This window comes from Rhipicephalus microplus, chromosome 1 (genome assembly GCF_043290135.1).
Source record: "Rhipicephalus microplus isolate Deutch F79 chromosome 1, USDA_Rmic, whole genome shotgun sequence".
In the NCBI taxonomy this organism is placed as follows: Eukaryota; Metazoa; Arthropoda; class Arachnida; order Ixodida; family Ixodidae; genus Rhipicephalus; species Rhipicephalus microplus.
This window is the reverse complement of record NC_134700.1, coordinates 247,148,391-247,166,339: the sequence shown is the minus strand read 5'-3', so window position 1 is coordinate 247,166,339 and position 17,949 is coordinate 247,148,391. Positions and strand designations below refer to the sequence as shown.

General features: G+C 47.8%; 1 protein-coding gene across 1 annotated transcript in view; it reads left to right on the top strand.

Moving 5' to 3' along the window:
* The first annotated feature begins 2,098 nt into the window (after positions 1 to 2,098).
* Positions 2,099 to 17,949, top strand: part of IntS6 (integrator complex subunit 6) — a 23,325-nt gene continuing 7,474 nt past the window's right edge. Inside the window, exons 1-9 of the mRNA XM_075892396.1 lie at positions 2,099 to 2,456; positions 2,536 to 2,613; positions 2,682 to 2,921; positions 3,366 to 3,543; positions 3,704 to 3,966; positions 7,581 to 8,045; positions 9,660 to 10,020; positions 10,692 to 10,828; positions 12,791 to 12,995. Of these exons, the coding sequence (XP_075748511.1) occupies positions 2,340 to 2,456; positions 2,536 to 2,613; positions 2,682 to 2,921; positions 3,366 to 3,543; positions 3,704 to 3,966; positions 7,581 to 8,045; positions 9,660 to 10,020; positions 10,692 to 10,828; positions 12,791 to 12,995 (2,044 nt within the window). The 5' untranslated portion in view covers positions 2,099 to 2,339. The remainder of the gene's footprint in view (positions 2,457 to 2,535; positions 2,614 to 2,681; positions 2,922 to 3,365; positions 3,544 to 3,703; positions 3,967 to 7,580; positions 8,046 to 9,659; positions 10,021 to 10,691; positions 10,829 to 12,790; positions 12,996 to 17,949) is intronic.

The following is a 17,949-nucleotide window of genomic DNA, read 5'->3' as shown; positions in this document are numbered from 1 at the left end:
TTTCAGTGGCAAAGGCATTGCAATGGCTCACTGAGGAGCCTCTGAGAGAAATATGTAAATTAAGTCACCCCAGTTTGTCTGCACTTAAGTTTTTAAACATTTCTTGCATAATCACACTGGCAGCAGACAAAGGGGCACAGTGGAGGAGGCCAGAGAATATGTACCATTGAGGGGTGCCAAGTCAGTTATGCATATATATAAAAAAAATGTTTACAACATTACGAATGTACCATTGTTACTGTAATTAGAAATTCATGCTTTTTTTTTGCTCAATTTTTCTCTTCTTGTGCAAGGTCAGTTAGCCAACTACTCGTTAATATTTTTCATTTTCCTGCTGCTGCTGAATTGCACCTTCACATTTGCACATGATGGCCAAGGAGCTCTATGTATAAGCTATCTTTCGATAGCTTGACAATGCCATGGACACCTGTAATACCTATAGCACTTTCGCAATATATGGGCTGCGTGAGAGCAGCCAAAAAAAACTTAAGCATTCACGGAGCTTAACAGTACCACGGTGTGTAGTTGGGCAACACAAGCAAATGTATCATTTAGTAGTCTGTGATCAAGTTCTCAAGTCAAAGAAACATAAAATGAAGACAAGTAAAAGTTCACAGTTTGCAACAGCAATGCAGTGCAAAGTTTTATGCAATATAAGCGAGCTGTAACATTAACTAAAAAGAAATTGTAAGAGAGTTATAGTGATTGTCGGCGTATCGGACGTATCGGGCCTTCATTACCTTTAGAAGGCACAGTGGTTTTTTTTATGTCGGCGGTGTGTTGAGTGAAGGATTCCAAACATTTTATTTGGGAGCCTAGTAGGAAGCAGGATTCCCCTTTCTCGGGGTGAAGTGGCAGTTGCATCCGTCCTCACCAGGATATTGTCATGGAGATGTCTGCAGAATTTGTCGATAGAGAACAATTTTCTTGCTAAACTATTAAGTAATGTTCTTTTTGCAAAAAAAAAATCTAGTAAGTGTTTCTCATTAAGTTTGACTAGCCTTCTTAACGAATATATGCTGAACCACCACAGCACATATGAGCCATTATGAAAGCAAAACAAACAAAACGAAACTATTGTGAGGTGCAATAAACAGTTCCAACTCCTTTGCACTGGTGTCAGTGTAGTACACTACGTTGAACCAATTGGTCGGGCATATAGCTTGGGATCAAAGATTTCACCATTCAAATGATATTCTTTGATGTGATTTGCTGTGTTTGACGCGGAGCATATTCTACGTTGCTTTTATCTGCGATTTCAGTGAGCAGAGCTTGGATTTATGCTCCTCCCCCCTAAAATTTTACAGGTCAGTAAGGCTTTACGTCAAAATCGGCGCATTGTATTTGCGAAATTGAAGTTATCTTTTAGTGGTGAGAAGCACGTGAGAATTGTGCACCACATTTAACTCGTCGGCTATCTGCTTCAACCCTCGAACGAAAGCAGCATTTCTCCGCAGCCGACAACGGCAAACTAAAATACGAGAGACGTTCCCAGCTTCCATGCGGAGGACGTGTTTCGGAGACAATAAATGCGTTCGGGTGCGAGTTTTTTCACAAAGTTTGAGGTGTAATCCGCACCATATGGGCATGCCAATGCTTTGACCGAACTTGTGGCAAAACGAATTTCGATTCGCTCGCTACCGCCGCAAAATACTTTTATATATGTTCACTGGCTAACTGAGAAATGGCTGAACGTTGTCTAAGCACTTTCTCATTGCAACAGGCTTCACGTGTTCTCAAAACAGTTCAGTCCGTTTTCCTGGGCTCTCGACGCACGCTCCAGCGTGCGGCTTTTCGCACCACAGACCGGTGCTAGAGAGGCTTGATACTGGTAGGTGTTCTGTGGGCTCCCTACTTGAAAGCTTTTCCAAGCTCTCTGGATGCCATTGTCAGATAGGAAGGAGACGACTTATCCGTACGTCTGTACGCACCACCACCGAGTTTCGTGCTGCGGTGCTCGGCGAACAGTCGTACTGGAGCGGTCTGCCGTCGCGGCTAAAGCTAAATCGGGATATCTAGCGGTGGCGTGTGGCAGCAAATGTGTTTTCTGAGATCTAGAATAGAAACACACTGAGAGGTTGCAAACAGCTTACGCGTATTCTTTTTGGCTCGAAACACTTTGCGAGCAATACTACTTGCGAATACACATAGTTGCTCTTTAAAGTAAATAAAAATGAGGTCACGTGGTCTAGTCCCTGGCGTTGGCCCGGCCGACGCCACCAGTAAAGTTTGTAACGCGGAGCGGGCCGGTCGTTTCGTCGGCGGCGTCTGCTAAGTGGGCTCCGCGTCTCTCTTCCGCCAGCGGATTGCCCGAGGTGACGCTCGGAGCTGCCGCCAACATGACCATCATCGTGTTCCTAGTGGACACGAGCGCCTCGATGAACCAGCGCACTTACTTGGGCGCCAGGCTGTCCGTGCTGGACGTCGCGAAGGACGCGGTCGAGCGCTTCATCAAGGTAAGGAAGACCGACCGCGCGCCGATCGGCCGTACGCTCACCGCCGCGCCCTGGTTTTCTTTTTTGCGGATACCCCCAGATTCGCCAGCGGGACTCGGCCAGTCGTGGCGATCGCTACATGCTGCTCACTTTCGAGGAACCACCGGCTAACATCAAGGTAAGACGAAATCGGTGACCGCCAACTTACGCCACCGCGCTCGATGAATTCCCGATGCACCTCTGCAGGCTGGCTGGAAGGAGAACCACGCGACGTTCATGGCCGAGCTGAAGAACCTCCAAGCTTCTGGACTGACGACGTTGGGTCCCGCGCTGAAGAATGCTTTCGATTTGCTCAACATAAACCGCATGCAGACGGGCATTGACACGTACGGCCAGGGCCGATGCCCCTTCTACCTTGAACCGTCCGTGCTAGTGGTCATCACGGACGGCAACCGACTCACCTCATCCGCCGGCGTCCACGAAGAAGTGAGTTCACGTTACGTCTCCCGTGTTGTTGCGGACACCTGTAAGGCTGCATGGCGGCAAACTGGATCCTTGTAGTGATACCAACAGCCATACTCGAGCCACTGCAATCTTGTTGCTCTGTAATTCTGCAGTGGTGTCCAACCTGTGGTCGGTTAGACTTTCAGCTGGACATTCCGCCCTCGTTTCTTCAGATTCAAGGAACAACTCCGAAGTCATTTGGCAGCACTCGCTCGTTCTGTCATAGCTTCCGTGCATTCGTCAGGTGTCGGTCCATTCGTGCAATAAGTATTAGATTTAGCCGCCTCAACAGCTGGACATAAAATAAGTGCAAGTTTTCGTATTAATAGCTTTTTTTTTTTTACTAAGGTGTACCTGTTAGTCAAAAATATCATATGTATGCCTATTGGGCAAGCAGCATGGCAGTTTGTTCCTTACCCTTTCCAGCTGACGCTACCAATGCACTCGGCTGTCCCTGGGTCTGAGCTGACAAAGGAACCATTTCGCTGGGACCAACGCATGTTTGCACTTGTACTAAGAATGGCTGGGACACAAGCACCCTCACAGGATGTGCCACTTACATCTGACGCATCACCCATCGATGACATGTGTGAAGTCACAGGAGGTTAGTGTGGATCCACTGTGTGATTTCTAGCGGAGTCCCTTTTTTCTGGACCAGACGGGCTTCAAACATGTGGTGCATTAGTTGCATGAGGCATCAAAACATGTAGTCCAAGGACTTTCATTTCACTTTTGAGGCTTACTAGTGATACATCTGTGCACAGGTCGTTCTTTCTGCGTGAGTTCGCACCGGCTCCTAGTGCAGAGTTTGGAAGCCCTAGTGGCCAAGGTGCAGGGAGGTGTGGTCATCAACTTTGAGCGTGCCGCCGAGGACGTCTGGGAGCCCAACTGGCAGAGCTGTCGTCGACTCATCTACGTGCAACGTTCAGCCCAGAAGGGCTACTCAGTTGGCCACTGGCCTCTTCCAGAGGCCTTTTGGCCAGACTTGAACTCCCCTTCACTTCCTCCACGCAGTGCACATCCCCAGGTGGGCTCAGTGAAAAAAAAAAATTAGAGGAAAAGTATCAAGCACTCATTTTATTCTGTGAACATTCTTTTTGTAATTATCTTTAGGAAAAGTCATATTCTTGCCATTTAATCCATATACATATAATATATAGGGACGTTTAAAGGGCCACTTTTTGAGCGTGGTTAGAAAACTCTGCCCATCGGTATTTGAGGCTCTCGAGGCACACGAGAGCCTAGCATTACAGCGTGGCTTGCAGCCTAGAATTTTCAAGTAATTCTCAAAATCAGCTAGAAATCACTCTCCCCCTCCTTTTTTTTTTTTCTCTCTGCAAATGATTTTATTAGCCAAGCTTCTGCACCATATACCCACGTCCACAGCAGGTGGCTGAATTGAGCCACCATATGCAGCGTGAGCTCACGATCACACAGTGTGTTGATCACACATGCTGATGAAGGGACGCATCTTCTTGTCCCCTTGTCATCCTTCTCTCTGTGTTGCTTTTAGAGCACTCACTGGCGCGACAAGAGAAAGCGCTTAAAACATGCAACAAATACCTGTTACTCTACTCGTGTTGATGAATTCTGAAACATTATTGCGGCATGCTATTCGTGAAGCGTCATGGTGAGACTATTTTATTATAACCTAGAAAGATTGTTGCAGGGCCCTTTTAATGGGCATAACGGTTATTTACCCAGTTATAGCGCAATTTTTTTCAGAAAGATTGAAGTGCTAGAGAAGCACTGAGAGGCACACAAGCTACATTTCCTAGAAATCTATTTTTTGAGGACCCGTCACACTCGTTACACATAATCTGACCAGATGAGTGCCATAATTAATTTTAAATCGCAACCGAAAAAGTGAATTTTTTTTTCGCCAGTTCAATATATGGCATGCTTGCGTGAGACATATAGTATTGAGCTGGCGCAAAAAAAATGTGTTTTTTCGTATTTAATAATTTTTTACATATTTAATCATCATCAACAGTGGAACCATCAACAAAGTGTACAGCTGCATAGGTTTGGGTGTTGCCCTGTAGACACTTAGTAGGTCATTCACTGATTCGCTAAAAAAACGATTATGGCGTCGTAGGCACCTAACGACTGTGCAACCAAATGAAATGAGCAACGTAGTGTGCGAACATCCCCTCATTATATTTCCTTTTAATGAATATGTTCCGAATGTCATCTTAGGCAGTTATTTCACCATCTGTTGCAGGTAGCTATTAATCTAAGTCATATTCCAACTCTTACATAGTAAATAATAAAGAAGGTAACCTTGAGGAGGCAGCATAACTTTCAGTAGTGCTGGCTATGTTGCTGCCTAGCAAGCATATGAGTAATACAGTGCAAAGTTGTCAACTCGGCTCTGTTCAGTAGGCCTACTAATGCTTTGAAGGCAGCTGTTAAAGGAGTACACTTGAAAAACTTTCACTTTGCCTTTTTTATTTTGCTGCAGAATGTTGCTGGCGGCCTAGTAGCCGCAACACAACAGATCGTTTGTGTTTGGCACGGCAGACATTTAATTTCAGTCTCTTTGCTACTGACCTGTCTCGGCTTTGGTTTGGGAGAGCTCCGAGAATGACAAGTCACCGGGTGCACCTAATGCCGTCTAGTGTGTGAAACGGCTCTCAGAACCGTGACACACTTCTGTGCTGCTTGCATCGTCTGCTGGCATTTTTTAACCTGCCACATGGGCTCTGCCGTCATCGTTGTCGCTATCATCCTGGTCTTGTGACTAACTTTCTTGAGGCTTCCACGATTTCAGCACATTCAACGTGGGCACAAACTCGCGAGCCGCGGCTGAATAGTAGCCTTCTGACGGAATTGTGGAAAAAATACGGTGGTGACTAGGACATCCTCACACCTGGTGGACAAGGCTCAGCTTAGCTGCAGTAGAGTAGTGATGTCTCAGAAGTTGGGGGTTACCTTCAGATCACTTTACACGACGTCAGTGTGGCAAGGTGTTGCGTATAGTGCTGGATTGTGCATGTGAACTTTAGAATTTGCATAAATTACCTGCCAAACTACATTCACTGTTCATATTTGGTAGACGATATGCACATGTTCAGGAGTATTCAACCCGCAGGCCATTACAGCCACAAAATCTTGTGTTGGTACCGTGTTAAAGTACAAGTGTTGTTTCGGTGAGTTTCATCAGACTTGCCAAGTGTGGTTTTCCCAACAGTATATGGAAATTGAATCAGCTCCACAAGATGAGGTAAACTCGAGATCATCAAGAGAGGCCTTCGTTCTGCAGTGGACATAAAATAAGCTGATGATACTGACTGCCTGAAGCAAGATCTGAGAAAAATTCTTTAATTGTGCAGGTCTTTCAAGATGGTTGGTTAGTTTGTCCGCACCATTGATACAGAGGTTCCGAAGCTTGGCTGCTGACCTGAATGACACTGGTTTAATCCCTGTCATGATGGTTCTATTTCAGTGGAGGCAACATGCTAGCCCTCAGATATAGTGTTCCTTATTATCGTATCCTGGTTATGTCATATAAAGCCCCAGAAGGTATTATTATTATTGTAGTGAGGAAGAGGAAGGCGACAAGTTTATTGTGGTTGTTGCTGTGCATGAGATCTGTGTTGTTGTCAGATCGGCGCTACTCTGACTGGCAATGGTTTCTGTGTTCACAATAAATTGTCATTACAACATTTCGTGGAGGCTGCTGCAATCTTTGCCCTCACCCTGGAACTGCGCAACTGGACATTGCAAGCTGCTTCAGCTGCTGCAATGACTGACAGTGCCCACCACCAGTGCGATACCGCCGCTGGAACTGGAAGATCCAGCGGCGCCATTGAGCGGTACTGTGACACTCCCATCTTCAGCGGAACAGGTGAAGCTGACGTGAACGAATGGCTTTTGGCCTATGAGCGTCTCAGTGGGACTAACAACCGTGATGACCCGTTGAAACTCCATGTCGTCATCTTCTACCTTTCTGACGGGACCAAGCTTTCGTTTGAATATCACGAGCGTGAGATCCCCACTTAGTCCTATTTCAAGAAAACGATCGCAGACGTCTTCGGCTGCCTGACCTTATGGGAACTGCACGCTGAACAATGTCTGCTCTAGCATGCTCAAATGCCCGGTGAGACGTATACGAGCTACATCGAGGATGTAGCAAGCATTTCCTCTCGTGTCAATCCTTCCTTGAGTGAACAGGAGAAAGTAAAACATATCCTCAAAGGCATCGAGAACGAGGCATTTCAGATGCTTCTTGTGCAGAATTCTGCTTCTACCTTGGACGTCGTCATTCTCTTTCTCAATACATTATTATTATTATCATTATTATTATTATTACTACTACTACTACTACTACTACTACTACTACTACTACTACTACTACTACTACTACTACTACTACTACTACTACTACTACTACTACTACTACTACTACTACTACTACTACTACTACTACTACTACTTGGGTTTTAATGCACTAAAAGAGAAACTGCCTTCATAGACAGTGCTTTAGCTTTCTTTACTAACAAGAATTGAAGTGCATTATTGATTACGCTGATTTTGTACTTGTCACATCATGTTGATTATTCTGCCGTGGGTCATATTTCTTCCTCTTGATTTGTGGTGGGGGTTCCAGCCTAATGCTAGTCTCCCTCCCTCACTCAGGTGCGTGTGAGCGGCTCACCGAGTGAACCTCTTCTGCTGGACAACTTGCCATTTGACAAGTACGAGCTGGAGCCGTCGCCATTGACCCAGGCCATCCTGGGGCGCAAGCAGCCTACAGTGGCCTTTGCAGTTTCGGTGGCTGGAGCAGCACCTCAGAGGGGTGGCAGTGCCTTTGGCTACCTCAAGGCCAGCTCGAGCCTGGCGTGCGTAAACCTGTTTGTGCTTCCGTACAATTACACTGTGCTGCTGCCACTGCTGGATGAACTGTTTCGTGTGCATCGGTGCAAGCCGCCACGTGAGTGGAAGTTGCAGTTTGATGCTTACCTCAAGGGCATGCCACTGTACTACGCCGGGCCGCTGAAGCGTGCCCTGCAGCGTATGGGCGCACCAAACTTGGTGCCAGACTCAATGGAGAATTGCCTCAGTTACACTGTGCTCAACTACCTCAAGCGCCTTAAGAACCAGGTGAGCAGCTTTCGGTTGCCAATTGAGAGCGGCATGTGCCAACTTTTTAGTCTGGCACATGCTTCTACTACTTTCATCAGTAGGGTAGCGACAACGAACCTATTTCTTCACACTTCCTAAAGTGAAAATGTGATTTCTTTTAGGTTTGGTTAAAGCATTCATGTAGCATGTAAATAGTGACAAGAAACTTATTCGGGGATGTCTCACAATGGTCTATCTTCTAAATGGCATTTTCACACTAATTCTTATTTTATAGGTTGATTATTGAATAATTTCTTGTATGATTATGCTAAAGATAAAAGATAGCCTAACATTATTAATGTGAAGGTAAACAATATTGCCTTGGTTCTGTGTATTAACAGGGCTGACATTTTTCATTAAAGGAACCCTGCAGCACTTTTTCAACATATAAAACCTTCCGATCAGTGGTCAGTACTACGGTGAACATGTGAGCCAACTATTTCTACGCTGCATGCTACAGGGAATTCATAATTTCGTTTCGTAGACAGCTAAAAAATTGCTCGCTCTCCTCTCGGCAAACTATGTAGTTGAAGGGACCGACTACGAAGGCAAAGGAAAGGACATACCCATTGTCTGATTTCACGATTTCCAAAACATCTCCAGTAATGTTTGCTGTATAACAATTCAAAATTACCCACCCCCTCTTTTTTTTTGTGATCATGATGCTTAACATGATGGGGTGCTGGTTTGATATAAGAAATCTAAAACACAGAAACTCTCAAAATGTAAAAAAGGACACAGCCAAAGAAAATAAAGACAGGACGGTGCTCCTACTTTCAACTGACTGTTCATTGAGCTAAGAAGATACATTGTCCAGTTCACGCATGTGCAACGGCTGCTGGCAGGGCCAATAATGCAGGAGGGGGAGGGGAGAGAAAATGAACAAACCATTCAAAATGTTTTGCATTGTGATGTGTAAAGCTACACCACTGCATTTTATTTGAAAAACATTTTTTTTTTGAAAAATCAAGAGAGGCTATAATGACTTCATGAACATCTTAACAGGTCCCACTGTATCAGCTGGTCTGTCCTTGTCATGATTCTCTGTTAGATCTCATTAATATTGTGTCTAACAAAGCGAAACGAGCCCTTAAAATGTACACTACTTTCCTTCATACTGATGCAAGAAGCTCCTAATCGGCGACTTCAACTGTCTTGGTAATCTCACGCGTTGTCTTACTGTTGCTCGTACTGACGACGATATAGTTACCAAGTGAAGGTGTACAGCCATAGCTCCTACAATGTTGAATTAGATGACCGGCTGATACAGTTCGTGACCTGTTAGGATGTTTACGAAGTCTGTTATTTAGGCATCTATGCCTGTTTGTTCGATGTACTTCATACTGAAATGACAGGCTTCGTGTAGCACACTACAGAGCTCTACATGCTTTTTACAGAAAGCATGTTGTGCATGTGTAATACCCCTTATGTAATACCCCGCATGGGGCCTTTAAGGGTTCAATAAATGATGATGATGATGATGTGTAGTGTTGTTTCTTTGTTTAACATGTGCAGTATTGAGGAATATGTTCCTTCTAAAATAAAAAAAAATTAAAATGTGCAAGGGAATGTGTGCTTGTGGCTGTGACGCAGGCGAAGGCCGAATACGAGAAAGTGGTGAGTGCAGTGGGCGGGCCCAAGACAGGCCTGGGTGCCGAAGGTGTGCGGGTGAGCCCCGGAGTTCCACGGCCATCGACGGGTGAGGTGACGAAGCTGTCCGAGCTGGCTCTCAGCTGGAATCCCGCTCTGCGCGAACGCCTGCAAGGCTTGCGCCAAGAGCTCAGCGATTTCTCGGGCTTTGCGCTGGCACCAGCACCACCACGGCCCCCCGACACGGCTGAGGCACCTCCGAGAAATCCTTTCGATATCAGTCGTGCCTCTCTACTCCACCAGGTAGCACGGATGCGGGCACGCTATCTGCACCCCGGCACTATCACACGGTTGCAGGATGCTGGTAAGGCCAATTACTCAACCAGAGGCTTGTCGTAAGCAGTGCACCATTGAACAAATAGGCGGCTGAAGTTGAATGCTACTTTTTCACTAAATGTAACGCATTGTAAAGTCTTGGTGAGATCGAGGTTCTCCAGCTGTACATTTTATTGGCTTCTTACTGGTGAAGCTCTTCTTTCAAATGATAGAAAATATTAAGACATGTGAACCTCTTTTATGACTATTAGAAGACCTATACAATATAATTATCTGGTTAGTACATCTAACGAGAAAGAAAAAAACATTGCTATGCATTTTTTTTTTTTGCAAATGTGTTTATGGCTGTTGGGCTGTAGTTAGACAAGTGTGAGAAATCGGCATGACTGTTCCTACATACAGCATAACCCCATTGATGTATTTCAGTGGTATACAATATAAAGATGCCAATATTCACCATATTTTTTTTTATCAATTCTGGCTGTATTATGTTTAGTGAAGTTGAACCACCTGTTTTCCTGGATACTACGTTCTTTTCAACGTTTTTTATTTCAAGCATGTATGAACGAGGTTGTACTGTACCGTAACGTCTACACGTATGGAATATATTACAATGAAATTTTTTTTTCTTACGAAGTACACAAATTTATTCTTATAAAGTTTTCCTGTTCACTGTGTACTTCTGTGCCTTTTATGCAGAGCAATTGCACAACCTTCCTGTGAGCCAAATGGGTAACTACCAGGAATATCTTAAGCGGATGCCCACACCATTGCGAGAAATTGAATCTACACCTGTACGGCAGCACATGTTTGGCAACCCATTCAAGATTGAAAAGGTTGGTCCTTTTGTGGCTGCTGTCCAATTGCATTTGTCGCTTCTATACATTATATATAATTAAAATGCAAACAGACAACTGCACAGATGCTCAGGTGAGCACCTTCCTAGCTTTCTCTCATGTACTGCCTCGTTTCTGTGCTTTGATTCTTCTGAATTTTCCAGTGTATAGGGCACAGCCACTATTAGGCAGTTATATGATTGCAAGACAAAGCTTTCTATTAATGTTCCTTACTGTTGTGCATGTGTCATGCACTATCCACTTGTGTATGCACGTTATTATTTCGATCATAGTATGCATACCCAAGCGATGCTAATGCTACGAACCCTATTCTAAACTGCCTATTTTGTTGGACTATTGTGGTGAAGGCTGGTGAATAAGATGTACCTTTGCTTGAGGACCATCTTTTTTTTCATTACTAGTCAACGTAGTTACAAGCAACTGCACGTGCATGTATAATCATAGCAGAATGTCGTACTCATGGACCCTGAATGTTCCTATGTATAATAACTAGGACTCAGACATTCTTGCTATATGAAGCTTGGAACTAATGCTCCTCTCAAGCATGGAAAACCAAAACTTATTGCTCTCACCCAAAGCCATGGAAGGCCTCGTCGTCTAGCGGACAGCCCAAGCATTCTGTTACTTTGGTTGGCAACATCGCTGAGTGGCTGCCATTGACCTCTGAATACTTTTGCACGACATCTTTAACATATAATTCGCCTCTTCTACTATGCCGTGGTGCATGCACCCTTCCCTAGCAGAGGAGTCGCGAAACGACTCCTGGTCTTGGCGCAATGCCAGTCCTCCCAGCCTCTACCAAACCCTACCAAAACGCCAGAGGGCAGTATAAGAAAATGGAAAAGGCAGATTGGCATTGCCTATACTGTGTCGTGCGCTTGACATGAACACGTGAATAACAATCGCACCTCACCCGATACATAGGAACACAAATGATGAATGGTGACTTTAAGCTATAACTACTGTTGCGCTGCCAACTCTTCTAACACAGAAACTGATAACGACAGCAAAGTTTTGTTTTTTGCTCTTTTACAGCTGGTATGTCGTCATTGCCGCAAGGAACTGTTAAACATTGTGGGGCCTTTTTTATATTTAGTGTGCTTTGTGGGTTTAGTGTGTTGTTTAAAAGAAAGAAGGTTCAGCTATAACAGCAATATAATAGGTGGGATAGCAGCTTTCACTATGGCCATGAGTACTGCAGCTGCTGTGCTGCAAGAAGCAGATATGTATAGCCACGGTTTCTCTATTGTTGAAACAAGTTTAAAAAAAAGTTTGCCATGATGTCGCAAATGTTTTATTGTATTCATAAAAAATTTCATGTTTTAGTGTGCATCATTTTGACATACTCAAAATTTGCAGTTCTGCAAGACACACTGACAAAAATATTTGGTACAAGTAGCATTTTATACATTGAGAGAAAGATGTTGGCTATGAACATTTAGCAACTAGCCTAGCACTTTATTTTATTAAAATATTTTAGTGCCCCGCCACAGTGGTCTAGTGGCTAAGGTACTCGGCTGCTGATCCGCAGGTCGCAAGATTGAATCCCGGCTGTGGCGGCTGCATTTCCGATGCAGGCGGAAATGTTGTAGGCCCGTGTGCTCAGATTTTGGTGCACGTTAAAGTACCTCAGGTGGTCAAAATTTCCGGAGCCCTCCACTATGGCGTCTCTCATAATCATATTGTGGTTTTGGGACGTTAAAACCTACAAATCAATCAATCAATTAAATTATCTTAGTACATACTTGAATGCTTATTCAATAAAAATTAGTATGTGTGCACGCAAGCGTCAAAAATGATGCCTTTGCTGTAAATTGTTTTCGTCAGCTGACATCACTGCAGAGCAAAAGCCTCTTTCTGATGTAAAACTTGTGCTGGCGTGGGGTTTCGGAAAGCTGCCCACTGTTCCTTGTGTGATGCACGAAACTCTGCTTGCTGCAGCGCATGATGGTGGATGAAGCCGACTTGGACCCGGCTGCTAGCCAAGCACGAGGGCACAAGCGACCTGCAGCCGAGGCTCCTGGGGGACCTAGGGCTAAACGGCGGCCTGGACCTCTGCCTCGGAACTTCACTCGTAGCCGAAGTCCTATGCCAAGTCCTCCTTCTACTCCCGAGCCGGCTACTGCCAAACGGAGCCCTCCCAGGGGTGAGTCAGTGGCTTTGGTTATTAAGGCCATTGTTTGCATTAGGACCAGTTGTCTTGACTCAATTCCAAATGCACTGCCTTGGTACAATCTTAGTAATCCTGTTATCTGTATATTGTCACGAGGCGTCTTTGTCACTGGTATTCACAGAAAACAAGCTTTATTATTAATGAGGCAAACTTGTGCCTCGCACAAGAAACGAAGAAAACAAACCAAACAAGAGCGGTATGTACATGCACAGCTTCTGCTGATGCTGCCGTGCAAAAAAAAAAACAACCTGCAGGTGGTGTGCTGCCAGTGTTTAAGCACCGTTTAGTCACAAGACATGCGCATACGTGTCATCAGATATTGCTCTGCCTCATGCGATGGGCCCATCAAAAGTTCAAAGCTTATCTCAGTCGACTGTAACCTGCCCTGCGTAAATGACGTAACAGCTGTCTCTTGATGGTTCCAGCCACGAACCTTGGCACTGCGGCCTGGTTGGCAACGAAACAGCCGATAGCGAAGCAAGAGCGGCAGTATACAACGCTCTTGTGTACGTCAAAGTACCGTATTCGCGAAGTGACGTCAACACATTGTTGAGATCGCTCATGCGCGAATGCGCTGCCACTTACTGGTCGCTACCAGATCACCGGAACAAGCGTCTGTGGGAAACAGACCCCGGTATGACTTTTCGTCTTCCAGATAAAATCAGCCAAAGATATGCTAATATACTGCACCGAATTCGCCTGGGCGTCGCCTTCACCCGCCACTACACCCACCTAATCTGCTGTGCGGACAGCCCGAACTGTGAGCGCTGTGGGGTCTCGGCGAGGCGAACGAGCGCATCGCCACGCCACGCTCTTGGAGGGAACGGACACAGTGGACACGGTCGGTACAACGCACCCACATACATTTATTAACTAATTTAGACGACGATATCGTCCGCCGAATGATACACCAATTTCAACTAACACGCTACCATACAAACAACATAACGCAGGGACACACTAAACACACAATAACATGATAAACCCACACTAACACACCCAACACACTAGCACATACCCAAGGCGGCGTCGCCAACGCCTGACCTTACACGCGGGACCCCGGCGCGAAGCCCGCGGTGCCGAGCACCGGGGACCCGCGCTACAGACAACCGTTCGCGGCAGCCGCCACGCGCAGAAGAGGCTCGCTCAACGCTCGCCCACCACCAAGGCCCGCCTTCCGCCAGGGGCCACCACCGGCGCTGCCACTCTACCAACAGTGGTACTCAGAGCGAACACAACGCCATCTATCGCCCGGTGGTGGTCACCACCGAAATAACGCCCTGGGGCGAGACACGTGCGCCACGCGGTGCAGACAACTTTACAGGGGGGGTGTCAGCACCCCCACATTCCCCCAACCTTAAATCAAACCATATCCCGAAATCAGAAATTAGCTACACAAGCTTTAACAAAAAAATGATATCGCACGACCATAATGTCCTTGCACCACGACACCGCCGCTGGTCGACACTGCTGCACTCTCCGGCTAGACTTCACCTCAGTACCGGCCCCGCAACAGCAACGTTGCCGTCGGCGCGACGATCCGTCGCTAGCGCCGACACGTCTTCCAGTTGCGACCAGCACTCACGAGGGCGCCGGACTGCAGGCAGTTGCGCAGGTCCCAGGCATCTTCATCGCCCGAACTCACGACCGCATTCCTGGCCAGCGACGCTGACGATGCGCAGGACAGCCGGCCGTGGATGACATCCCTCCCGCTGAATACATCAACAAAAAACAAAACTCGAAAGAAACAAAGGAGGGCGGCCCAGGGGAGGGAGCTTCAGGCTTTTCGGCCACGTGGTACGGTGGTTAGTACTGCTAGCTAATACATCGGTGGCGGCCGAGACGCCCATCAAAATAAAAACAAAAATCACTTTTCCTAACTCGTGCTCACAAGAAAAAAAAAGTGAGGGAAGCAGAGCGCAACACCTCAACGCTACGATCCACCTAGTTGTGCCACGTGCGACAGGCGGCTGCGCAGAGCCTTAGGCCTAATGAGTCGCTCGGCAACAACCGGCATCCACCCAGCACCCAGCCTAGGCGCAGAAGAGGCAGCCGCGAGGAGACGTCCACTCTGTGAGGTGGCCCTATCGCTCGCCGCACACAGCAGCTTACCGAGCGATCGGCGTCCACCGCCCCGGGCGGTGTCACGACGCCCCGGCGTCGAGCCGCAATACAAGTCAGCAACGACGACCGGCTCCCTGAGCCCAAAGATATAGAAGAAGCTATTTACGGAAAATCGGACCACCCACGAGGCTTCCGTACTCACTCGCTTCGGGCCTGGCCTACAAACCACGTGCTCTAGGCCTTGCTCACCCCAGGATGCGGACCGCATGGCTCTCGTCCTAATTCAACAACGTTTTTGAAAACTAACAAAAAGATAAGAACACTTGCGAGCAAAAAAAAATAGAAAGTCAACCTGCCGACAAATTGAAACATGTTACAAAACCAATCCCCTCGCTTCTCAACAAAGCACACCACCGACGCTAGCAAAGAAGTCCCCCCTAGGCCTACTCTACTCCGGCTCTAACAAAATCCCTGTACCGAACCGCAAAAACTGTCGTTCGATACTCCAAGAGCTCCACGTTGGGCAGCCAGTGTGGGGTCTCGGCGAGGCGAACGAGCGCATCGCCACGCCACGCTCTTGGAGGGAACGGACACAGTGGACACGGTCGGTACAACGCACCCACATACATTTATTAACTAATTTAGACGACGATATCGTCCGCCGAATGATACACCAATTTCAACTAACACGCTACCATACAAACAACATAACGCAGGGACACACTAAACACACAATAACATGATAAACCCACACTAACACACCCAACACACTAGCACATACCCAAGGCGGCGTCGCCAACGCCTGACCTTACACGCGGGACCCCGGCGCGAAGCCCGCGGTGCCGAGCACCGGGGACCCGCGCTACAGACAACCGTTCGCGGCAGCCGCCACGCGCAGAAGAGGCTCGCTCAACGCTCGCCCACCACCAAGGCCCGCCTTCCGCCAGGGGCCACCACCGGCGCTGCCACTCTACCAACAGTGGTACTCAGAGCGAACACAACGCCATCTATCGCCCGGTGGTGGTCACCACCGAAATAACGCCCTGGGGCGAGACACGTGCGCCACGCGGTGCAGACAACTTTACAGGGGGGGTGTCAGCACCCCCACAGCGCTTCCAAGTGCGCGAAACTTTAGCTCACATATTTTGTGACTGTGCATTATACGTGGCGCAAAGAAAAATGCTAACTGCAACGTTGGCAAGCATCGGACGAACGCCATTAAATGAAAGCCACATATTGTCAGCAATGAACGACCAAACAGTGTCAAAAACATGTGGTGCACGCGTTAACCGTCGCCGTGAACACGATACTGCTCAAAGTCGCAACACTTTGTCTGTGGCCACCGAACGCAGTACAGCCCGTTGCAAAGACGGGACGGGAAAGCAAATAGGCTTATCCACTCCACAGGCATAAAAGTACTACACAGGGTGCCACGAGCACGTCTCCGCGGTAAAGGTGATCCACGGAGACACCGGGACCAAGGCCGGTTGCTCGAGCGAGGGCAAAGGCGCTCGCGTTGGCTTCGGAGGGAGACGGGTCAGCGTAGCTAGGCCACGCACTAGGGCACCGTACTACCCTTCGGCCGTGTGTACGCAGTGGGGCAACAAAAGATGAGCGTTCGCCTCGGGCGCGAGGCGCCGTCAGCGAAGTCCGACGAGCCCCCAAGCGACGGGAGTCGACGGACGAAAAAGATTGCGTGGCTCACCGTCTGCAGTCCCGGAGAGTATTTATCTGCCCGCTTTCGACGCAGTACGCAAAAACCTCTCGGGAGACTCCGCGCGCGGCGCCACAGTCAACATTCGCTACCAGGTGAGGGGGTTAAACGTCACTCCGCTCTCCCAGCGCGGCAGACAGCAAAGGAGTGGAGACATGTCGGGACATGAGAACGGCAGAAAAGGCGGCAAAGCCCGCGCAAAGGCAGAGGGCTAGCCTCAATTCCCACATCCCTCTCTCCTAAATTTGCCCTTTACCGGTCTGCAAAAGGCAGCCGGACGTCACCCATGCAGTTAAAATGACACTGCTATGAGCGACAGCTAACCTCAGTCCAGCCCTGTTACTGCTGCTAAATAAATGATGACAAAGAAGAAACAAAAACATAAATAACAAAATAAACACATGACACTATAAAAGTAACTGCGAAAGGGAGCACAGGATAGTAGCAGTAGTGTTCGTGGTGCAGAAGCGGGATAGCGTCCACCGCGCGGAGGGGCAGAAGGGCATGACAACGCCCGCTGGTTGCGATGCCCGAGTGAAGGTCAGATGCACGGAAGGAGGGCTCTCTGATGGCTCGTTGCTGCTCTTGATTAGCCGCGAGTCCGACGAACGCCGCCTCGGTTGTGGTTCGGAGGCCCCGCATTTCTGGCTCGATGACGGAGCTGGGCCGTAGCGGGAAGCCGGGCCTCTTCAATGATCAGGGCGGCCGAACCATAACTGGCTGCGAGGCACCCTGGCGTTGGCCGGCAGCATATAGCTGCTTTCAGCTGGCCTCGCGCTGGAGCTATGGTGGGAAGGCAGCAGGGCTTCTTCGGCGACGGCCGAGAGCAGAGCACAGCATCTGTAGGTCAGTGCCCCGAGCACCTCTAGTGTCCGCGTCAATGGGGGGGGGGACGAGCTCTTCACCGATCCACCTGGCTGTACCGATTTAGTAAGCCATGTGATCGAAACTGGTGACGCGCTTTCTTTGAAGTAACCCCAGGCCCGTCAGTCTCGCCAAAAAGCAGATTATCGATGGGTTGCTAGATGACATGCTTGCGGCTGGCATTATTCGCCGCTCGTCTAGCTCCTGGGCATCTCCAATTGTGTTGGTGCCTAAGAAAGACGGCAGTCATCGCCTTTGCGTCAACTATCGCCGTCTGAATGCAGT